This window comes from Sinocyclocheilus rhinocerous, unplaced genomic scaffold (assembly GCF_001515625.1).
Source record: "Sinocyclocheilus rhinocerous isolate Xijiao unplaced genomic scaffold, SAMN03320098_v1.1 scaffold227, whole genome shotgun sequence".
Lineage (NCBI taxonomy): Eukaryota > Metazoa > Chordata > Actinopteri > Cypriniformes > Cyprinidae > Sinocyclocheilus > Sinocyclocheilus rhinocerous.
Genome location: NW_015633170.1, coordinates 60,644 through 71,472, shown reverse-complemented (window position 1 = coordinate 71,472; position 10,829 = coordinate 60,644). Strand labels below are relative to the sequence as shown.

At 34.7% G+C, this 10,829-nt stretch overlaps 1 protein-coding gene across 1 annotated transcript; it reads right to left on the bottom strand.

Moving 5' to 3' along the window:
• Positions 1–3,409: 3,409 nt before the first annotated feature.
• On the bottom strand, positions 3,410–10,200 carry LOC107743269 (uncharacterized). Its single transcript, XM_016556430.1, has 13 exons — positions 10,134–10,200; positions 7,055–7,159; positions 6,660–6,962; positions 6,532–6,582; positions 6,411–6,488; positions 6,279–6,335; positions 5,040–5,090; positions 4,226–4,279; positions 4,048–4,131; positions 3,923–3,944; positions 3,803–3,843; positions 3,622–3,662; positions 3,410–3,511 (listed from the first exon to the last, which is right to left on the bottom strand). Exons 1-13 carry the CDS (start codon positions 10,186–10,188, stop codon positions 3,410–3,412), a joined length of 1,044 nt encoding a protein of 347 aa, XP_016411916.1. The 5' UTR covers positions 10,189–10,200.
• Between the last annotated feature and the right edge of the window lie 629 nt (positions 10,201–10,829).

Genomic DNA, 10,829 nt, shown 5'->3' with positions numbered 1-10,829 from the left:
TAGAAACATCACTCAGTTTTTATGGTTGTTGCCAAAGCTTCATCAGTAGAGGTCACTGTTAAGATGTAAAATAGGTAACAACGATGTTACAGTGTTCATTTAGTTTAGAAATAAAATTCTGTGTAGTACTGCTATTAATATTACAGCATAATATAGCAAATATATATATATATATATATTGCTAATATAGCAATAGATATTAATATCTATAATATAATAATATATTGATATATATATAACAATATATATAATAGCAATAATATAGCAATATCAGAATCCTTACTATGAGAATCGTCTAGTCTACAGCTATATTGAGATGTAAGATGGTTACTCGCTTGTTTTTGCGGCTCTTGTCAAAGTTTTACCAGTAGAGGTCGCTGTTGATACTATCACACAATGGACAAATACAAGGTGTCAAAGTAATTTGCTTGTGAAATACATACTTACTAACTATAGCTGTATTTAACATGGAAACTTGTAAAACATGATAAGCAGATAACTGGAAAGTGGAGGATAGATTCAGAATGAACTAATTATTTTTTTGTATTGTATAACATTAAAGTTGCAATGCATGTATGTGTGTGTATGTAAGCCAGAACTAAAAATGCAGTCACATCTAATTGAATAAATGTGGTTCCAAGTGCTACTGCACTTTACCATGTACAAATAAACTTTGAAAATGAAACATATTAATTCTACACAGTGACTTTCACCATTGAGGAAGAGTTTGGTTTCCTTTGTTATGCTGGTTAGCAGGTTTGTCTTGGATTGGACATCTACAAAAAATAACATTTACTGTATTTAGTGGTTTTAGAAGTGGAAAAGGACATTGTGAAATGTGCAGTGATGTACAGTGTAGTAAATGTTCAAGTGACCATGAGCTTGAATGTTTGTTGTTGTGAGGACATTCAAAGTGGAGTAAGAGTAAAGCCTTTTTAACCTTATGAGGTTAAACCTTATGAGTCACTTGGACATTTTACCTCTTTATTTTACACATACAGTAATATCACAGTATTTTGTTTTTTGGTTAGGTTTTAAGTTAGGGTTTTGGGATCTATAATGGTTAAACTCTATAAAATGGTTAAAATTCAATGATACAAATTTCTTTATGATATAAAATATTTGTAAATATTTAGCTGTAAATGTTTAACAATTTTTTTCATTTTAGATGGTGTCAATACATACACTGTACGTTTCAGCATTTATCCAAATGTGCAAAAAATGTGTTTTTTAACCTGTAAATGTTATGTTAATACCTACATACAAACAATGAAACCGAGCTGAAATTTCTCACCTCGAACTGTCACTGTGGCAGGAGGAGAATGACGTGATGGTTTATCAATCCCATGTATTGTGTAGTAACAGTAAATGTCGAGTGATCCAGGTGATTTTACAGCTGCCCATCTGAACACTTCAGCACCAGAGAGATCCAGCTCACATGATGAACTGACTTTTATGTTCTTCTGTTCTCTGTTTATGTAGAAATAACACTGATTCACAGTAACATCTGCTGGCGTCTCACAGCTTATCTTCACTGAGCTGGACTTTCTTTTGACATTTGGAGATACTTTTACAGTAGGAGATGCTGAAACAACACGAAACAGATCACTACATTACATCTCTTAAATGACCATGTTTACAAACATGTTTACATTTAATAAACAATATTTGAAATACAACAACAACATAATCAGTTCACATGCAGATCAATTCCATTATATATAGAGTTTTAAAATGTATTTTTATTTCATTGTAAATTCATCTAATCAGTGTCACAATTTCATTTATGTCTTTTAGAGTGTGATTTTAACAATTATACATACAAGAAATGGATAATCACAGTGGGAATGTTGTGGCATGGTCGTGCATTCTGCATTTAATTCATGCAACATTTGGCTTTTTAGTCTTGCAAGCTGTGGGTCTGCACTCTGCAGAATAAAACAATGACTATAGTCCACACTACATGACACCACAAACAAGTTAGTAACTCAGCTGCTTTAAAACAGTGTTAATTGTCCAGTTAGTTTCCATTAGTTTTAAGTCAGAGTTATAAATCAGATTGCATAGTGAATTGGTTAACTCAATTGTGCTGTTATAGTAATTATAAAGTTAACAATGCAATTATAGGCCTTATGTATAATGGTTAAAGAAAGATGTACACTTACAGTTTATTGAAATTTGAAAGGAGGCAGAAAAAGGGGTCTACCTTATTTCATGGGGAAACTTCACATAAGATATAAAACAAAAGAGATCACTTACCATAGGACTGAACCAGTGCTTGAAGTGGGCCGGTATGCAGCCTTTAGAGTACCTGCACTTCTGACATGTTGCCGGTACTCAGAGTAAAAGCGTCAGGGTCTGGGTGATTATATGATCCCATAATATGATTAGAAAGGACACTATATAAATCACACTACCCAGGCGGGATCACCTCTAATCTTGACCAATCACGTGAATGAATGCAAGTGGAGTGTGTGGGGCGCGAGAGCGTGTCAGGGGAGGCGCCCAGAGTAGTAGAATAATAATTAATTAGTGATTACTAATTTGAATCAGTACTTTATAACGAAAATAATATCTTAAAATGAAAAGAAGCAGGCTTTTGCGATCACATCATTTTAAACCGGTAAACTCCTGCAAAGTCCAAGGATCCAGTAAACGAATTCAAACAGTAAGTTCAAAACAGCCTAATGCAGAGAAAACACGGCTGATTTCATCAGCGATTGCGAAAAGAATGGTGACTTACGTCCAGATGTCAGTAATTATTATTTTCAGCGTGTATTTGGCTTAAATTCAAGAGTGTTTTATGGGGGGGGGGGTTACAATAACTTGAAGTGGAGTGATACAAATGGTGAAAATGTAATACTTAGTTATTTATGTAATGTAAATCTTTTGTGAAAACTATGTGTTTTTGTTTGAATAACCTTATTTTGGGGGGAAAAAAGCTTCTTTGTAATGTTCGAGTAATGGAATAATGTTTGATGACCTTTGGCTTTGACAAAAAGCAACAATGCACAAATACAAGGATGTAATGACTAAAACTATGCGGCTAAAATGTTCGTTTTAAATCACAGATTCTCACTGGGCTGAGATACAAAGAAAAGTTTAAGGGAGAAGTGAGAGGCTGGGTATGCATGTGCAGTAGTGTGTCCTACATACTGACCACAAACATACAGTGAAACCACTGAAAATGTCACACAAAACAGTGTTGTTGTTTTTTTGTATTGCACAGCAGTGATCAAGTTAAAATGTGCATGCCATTAATAGACCAATAATATCTGACATCACTTTTTTCTGTCATTGCTTTTTGTTTTTGATTATTAAAAAACAAAATAGTTTGATTGAAAGTGAAACATCCACATTCTCTTTTAATGTCAATTAGTTGAATTATTATAATATAATGATAGAAAACTTAAACTGGCAGAGGATGGTTTGGCATTTGTGCCAGACTGTATAACACATGAGAGTCTGCAGCGACATCAGGGATGGTGCAGTACACGTGGTACAGTTTCATCTGTAGAGCAAAGAAAGTAGATAAATATACAATATGTGAAGAAATAAAAGAATAAATGTGGTGGTCGCTGTAAACGTTGAAAGGTCTCTGTCACAGGTCTTTATACTCACCCCATTTTCTTCAGAACATTCCTCGTTGGCGTCAATATCATCTGATACATTAGGAATACATGTTATAATGATATTTTATTATATTTTATCACAATATTTTACTTTTTCTCAATAAACTAATGTACATAACCTGCTCATAACATGCATTACATAATAATTAGTATAAATAATTATGATTCACCTGAGGTCTGGGAAATGGCTGCTACAGAAGTATTCACAGGGCTTAAAATAATAAGAAATAAAAATTATTTATATTTTTATGGTTTTAACACTAACAGCATGTGCACTAGAAAAGTTTTACCTCTTCTTCCTTGGTTGCAGTCCTAGTAAAATATATCATACCAGTGCATTAATGTGTTGTTCTGCAAACTGGATATTAAAAAGGCAGTCTACTGTACAGTATATTCAGATGTGTAGGTAACATACTGATGCAGCACAGACAGATGCCCATGAGTCCGGTCAGGAAAATCCCTCCGCTTGTGGCTGCCAGTGTCAGGATGAGCAATGTTTCTTTGTGTCACCAAGAAATCAGATAGATTGATTACCATTTGCAAAGTTTTCAGTTGCAGTGATTAATTGATTTATACTGATTGTTAATACGTACTTGTTCTTGGTGTTCTATGGACAGCATTTTCACCAGAAGTTGAAACTTTGAGAACTAAAAGGTTGAAATGGAGGAATAGACACTTGAACACTCTGACACCTCTTAAAGAAATAGTTCACCCCAAAATAAAAATTTGCTGAAAATGTACTCACCCTCAGACCATCTAATGTAGATGAGTTTGTTTCTTCATTGGAACAAATTTGCAAAAATTAGTATTACATAACTTGCTCACCAGTGGATCCTCTGTCGTGTGGATTATTGTGATGTTTTTATCAGCTGTTTGGACTCTCATTCTGACGGCACCCATTCACTGCAGAGGATTCACTGGTGAGCAAGTGATGAAATGCTAAACTTCTCCAAACCTCTTTGATGACGAAACAAACTCATTTACATTTTAGATGGCCTGAGTGTGAGTACATTTTCAGCAAAGTTTCATTGTCAGGTGAACTATTCCTTTAAAGGTACACTATGTAACTTTTGGCACTCTTAACAGTGAATAAACAAAACTGCATGCATCCTGCAGAAGAACATTGTAGCCGGAGCTACTTCTATATTCTGTTTATGTATATGACAAGTCATATAGATACTGGGCTTCTCTGCAGCAGCTGGCCTCTAAAATAGTCCTAACATAAACACTTATTATAGGTGTACCATAGTGATTCAAGATAAGACAAAAACATGATTTGGAAGATGGATTCATGATGTACTCATATCAATTTTGTAAATTTTGAGCAAAAAAAAAGTTACATAGTGTACCTTAGTTAAAGTTAACATCTGCTCCAACAACAACCTTTACTGTAACACTGTAACTCACCCCCTGTCGTGTTCCATGTGACATTGAGCGGTTGTGAAGGATGAGTAGTTTCTACAATGTAGCAATTCAGTACATCAAACAATTACAGTATTAAATACAAATATTTCTTATTTTCTCACTGATATAGTTCAGATACTTCTTGACATTAAGCATCTCCAAGTAATTATATTTTTATGAATAGTCATACATATTTCTTCCTAACTTTAATAATAAACCGATTGTGTGATATTTCGTAGTTTTGAGAACAATATGAGTCATATCTGAACACTTCACCTCAGAATGACCAAATAATGATCTACTTCCTTAAAGTTTACATCCTCAAATCTATTTAATATTCATTTGTTTTACCTCTTGGCCTGTGTTTACTTATTCTAAACCAGAATATTATTTTACCGTATTTATTTATAGATTGTTTTAAGTGCTATTTTACGCAGTGAAGTCTTTAATGTCATTAGGACTGGGGCTGAATCTACAAACTGTTCCTCAATTCTGAGGGCAAATACAGAATGAAACTCAGTGTTTCAGATCCTCATGACTGCAGGGGAAAAACACCTCATCAGAACTCCAACACATGTGTCCTAAACGCTGGATTTTATCTTGAGAATGGTTTTATCATAACCCCTTTAAATGATATCGGTGTTATTGCAAAACTCATGATCATGAAATTCAATCTTAATATTAAAAAAGGTGCTCACCAGTTGTAGGGTTTATTGTGGTCTCACAACAAGTACTGGATTCTGTAGCCAGAGTTGCTGAAATATTAAGAACTTACTATTCAAAGTTGTTTGAAATCATCAGTATTGCTGTGTCACATTTAGTTCACTCACTTTTTGGCTCTATTGTCGTAGCATTTATTACATCCTCAAATCTATTTAATATTCATTTGTTTTACCTCTTGGCCTGTGTTTACTTATTCTAAACCAGAATATTATTTTACCGTATTTATTTATAGATTGTTTTAAGTGCTATTTTACGCAGTGAAGTCTTTAATGTCATTAGGACTGGGGCTGAATCTACAAACTGTTCCTCAATTCTGAGGGCAAATACAGAATGAAACTCAGTGTTTCAGATCCTCATGACTGCAGGGGAAAAACACCTCATCAGAACTCCAACACATGTGTCCTAAACGCTGGATTTTATCTTGAGAATGGTTTTATCATAACCCCTTTAAATGATATCGGTGTTATTGCAAAACTCATGATCATGAAATTCAATCTTAATATTAAAAAAGGTGCTCACCAGTTGTAGGGTTTATTGTGGTCTCACAACAAGTACTGGATTCTGTAGCCAGAGTTGCTGAAATATTAAGAACTTACTATTCAAAGTTGTTTGAAATCATCAGTATTGCTGTGTCACATTTAGTTCACTCACTTTTTGGCTCTATTGTCGTAGCATTTATAGAGAAAGTTGGTGTTGAATCTGCATAGAAACTGTTACCATGTTTCAAAATAATCACCACAAATATTAATAATCATAAATGAGATGAACTTACATAATGTTTCCTTTGTTTCTGGTGGTGACTGAATTTTCACAGAAAAAAAATCTATAGAGGGGAAAAAAAATCTCCATTAAAAACATTGTACAAACTGAAAATATGAAGATAACACTAACATTACAAACCTGTAAGACTGTACTTCTCACTGTATGATCGTTTGGATATTGCGTTTTTTGGAGAATAACTGCAGCTCACTACTTTATTCTCGACTGACTTCAGATTATTTGAAAATTCATATTCCAAGACTGTAAAACCACACTGTGTTTTTCCAGACAGTTCATGAGATTGTATCTTTTTAAATTGTGGATATTCATCTCCAAGAGAAAGAAAACAAGTATAACCACCATTATCTGATCCTGGTATTTCACACAGAATTCTAAATTCACCCTTTTCAGAATCATAGATGACTTTAATATCCGGCCGCTCATCTGCAAACACACACAGTCATATGATAGTAGAGCATTAGATTATGATCATGCTTGATTTTACTGTAATACTTTACAGTACCCCTTACTCTTACTCAAATCAGACTGAGCGTCACGTTCATCATGTCTCAGCTGCACTGTGCTTGAGTCTTTCTGAACTGATGCTGGAGATGCTGTCAGCCAAAACTGATCAGAGAATCCTGTAGCAGAAAAACAGTAAATCTTCAGATAGCAATACATCAAATATAAGTTGTAAATATAAGCTGCTGAACACAAGGACAATACCTTGGTCAGAATAAAACTGTAAGATTTTACATTGTAAAGGCTCATATTTTAAAACAAGATGCCCATTGACATCACTGAACTAACGTGAACAAAAGTAACTTGCTTTGACCATAATAGAGAAGTGGTTTTCAACCAGGGGCCCACTGGGGGCCTCCGCAAACTTCCGAAAAAAAGCCAAAAGATGACTTAAAATTATTTTAATAATTTTAAAAACTAAATTCATATACTAAAAACACAATTAAATCAAGAAGGGTTAATGAATAATAACAAACAAAACAAAACAGAATTTTATCACAAAATTAATCGTATCTAATTATTTCTGTTAAACTTGTTAAAAACAAGCAACATTATCATGAATAAAACCGAAACACCAGAGAAAATAGCCAGGGCCTTGAATATTGTGTTGGACAATGGGTGGCCTTCAAGTCAAAGGTTGAGAACCACTGGTTGATAAGAACAAGGCAGAGGTTCAGAGAAAACCTAAAAACTCTTTGGTGTTGTGGCATATCACCTTTTACAAGTTATTTCTGACGACATGCATCATGCATGCAACCAGGGCCCTGTACACACATTTTGAGGGGCAGTGGCCCAAAACCAAAAAAGGGGCACTAGGGGGGTGGGTGCTTGTTAATACAAATATCCAGTTGTTACATATATACAATTAAAAGAGAAGACAGCACACTCTGTAATAATTTCAGACATTATTGTAGATGTTTTGATGAGAGTGGGCTCTCCCTCACTCTCTGAGCCTGCTTCTGCCTCATCTTCAATGGAAGTAGGGGAGAGTGGGGTAAGTTGAGCCAGTGGGTAGTTGACCCGCCCCCTGTATCTTGGCAACTGTACACTTTTACTGTCATGTGACCATGTATTTTGGAACCACCAATCATTTATGCCAGACTGTGAAAAGGAGAAACACATGGGGGAATGGAAGGCACCCATTTACTTTAAAAACTGTTTTTGGCTTGTTAAAGTAAAATTTTAGCATAACAGATGATATGGTTGTTACATCAAAGCAAATTTATCCAGGTCTAAAAGTATGTATGATACATAGGGGATTTAGCAACATATAAAACAATGCAAATCATTTAGCTAAATATTAGCCTGAACTGGTAAGCAACAGTAGCTATTTTTTTCCAAAAAGGCAGCTATGGGGCAAATTGAGTCAGCATTTTAACTTAACCCACCATAAGGTACTGTAGTTAAGTTAAATCTCTGAATTATAAACTGGTATTTTAATGTGATATTATTGGTTTAGTTTATCATATATACATATTATTTGTAGTTTATTTGATATATCACACATTATAATCAGATATATCTTTCCACCTGTAGTCCCTACCCTAATGGGCTGGCCAACAAACTTAGTCTGTTTTTAGGAAGGCTACAATTTTGGTGTTCAACATATTGTTTCAGAAATGCAAACAATTAAATATTGAAATTTAAACTTCATGGTCATTTTACACCCAGATGGTGCATCTTACCCACTGACTCGACTCGGGTCAACTTACCCCTAACCTGGGGCAAACTGAGCTATGAGGACACTTTTTTAAAGCCATATTTTTTAGAACCCTTTGTCATAGATGCATTCTGATCATTTAAAATGATCGGAATACTTTCATTGGGATAGGATAGATACTTTCATTGTACTTCTGCATCATTTTAACTTATCTTGAGGACCACATAAGTAAAAAATGGCTAATCTTACCCCACTCTCCCCTATAAGTATTAGACATTTAATTTAATATTTTACAGCGTAACTCTATATTATATACTAATAAACAACTAATTTAGAGCATTTATTACATTTACTTTTACATTTAGTCATTTATTAATTCATATTATTTTTTAACTTTACCTGCTGACTTGCTGGAGCTTTGAATCCATGTTTGCAATGTTGAACTGCCTTTAGCAGCCTCCCTTCGCTCTTTCTCTCTCTGTCTCTGTCTTCTTTTGTGAAGGCTTTTTTTTTTGTCTACAAAGTGTGCCAACAACAGCGAATTTTGTGTTATTTAAATTAGATCTGATCGGGAACAATCATTTGATTAGACATTCTAATTTTAAAAACGTGGATATTTTGTTGCAAATCATTACTGACAGAAATACAAAAACAAACTACCAAATGACTAATTCAGCGAATCATCCACTGACTGTAATGTGGATTGTAATGCATCCACCTGTTAATGAACGACATTGGGAACTGTGGTCTCCACTCCAGAGAGCGGGCACAGATCGTGAGTGATGCTGCGGAGCGGTAACAGACAGCTTGAGCTGGGGTGATGGGGGGATTGGTGAGAGGGGCAACTCAGCCGATGAGGGCAAAGGGGCAGTGGCTCTAGCCACCGGGCCACCCCCCTGTGCACGGCCCTGCATGCAACTACAAGAAAACTGCAACCCACAAAGAAAGTCATCCACCTAAGAATAACATTGGCTTTTGCTTTTGTGTTTACTCACAACTTAAATTCAAAGAACAAGGACTAAAACAACTGTAACAGACCAACTGAGGAACATACAGCATACACTATTTAGACATACTGTAACACAATTGCACACGTATGAATTTTAAAATAATGTAAATGCATAAGCACTAAAATATAGCTTTCTTCCCATCTCATTTTTTTTCATCATCACGTCCCCTTATCCACAAATTGCTTGATATGGCAAGTATAGCTGTGCATATTATGTCTGTAATTGTTAGATGTTTTGCTGTTGTTATTTAGGCTTTAAATATTGATTGGGCTATTTTGTAAATGTTGGTAGTACCTAAAATAAGCACTTCTGACAGATAATGGTGCAAATATTAAAGACAAAAATGTGTCTATTCTAAAGCAGAGGAGAACAGACACTTGATATGACATCAAAGTTTATTTAAAAATTGAAATTGTGACTTACCTTGAGATTTTACCTCCAGAAAGAGTGTAAAGATGAGGGGGATGAGCAGCAGCATGTCAGCGACACATGAAAGAGTGATGAACTGACATACAGACACACACCACATCAGTACATACATGAGGAAGTAGAAAGCAATGAAAGGAAACCTATAAAACAAATGGCACGATATGTCTCTGTAACATTAAACACGATATAATGTAATGATCTTCTAGGATATCAAACCAAGTAGGCTAAATGAGAACACAAACATTTTATTTTTTCTGATGCTAAGGGAAGTTCTGAATATAATTTTCATATTCAAGTCTTATTTTCTCACAATAGTTTTTTGTTATAGTTATTTGTCTGAAGTGTTGAGGTCTTTCAAAGGCACAGGACACAACTGTGGTAGAGCTGGAGCTGCATAAACAAGACATCTTCTGTTTAAAAGTTGGTCTGCCTGTGCACATGAGGACATGTGGCTTTGGAGAGTGATTTGCAGGAAGGGTGGAATCTTATGCTTTTAAAGCTAGCTTGCTATTGTTTGCCTCTCCGCCTACCCCACCTTTACTAGTTTAACTGTTTGAACAGCTCTGTTTTCTGTCATTGTCATAGGTAATGATTTTTTAAAAATACCAAAATGTAAGAACTTACTAAAGAATTCATTTTAAAATGTACTAAAAAAAAGTCCTAAAAGTTAGAACAGTACAGTTTTAAGAA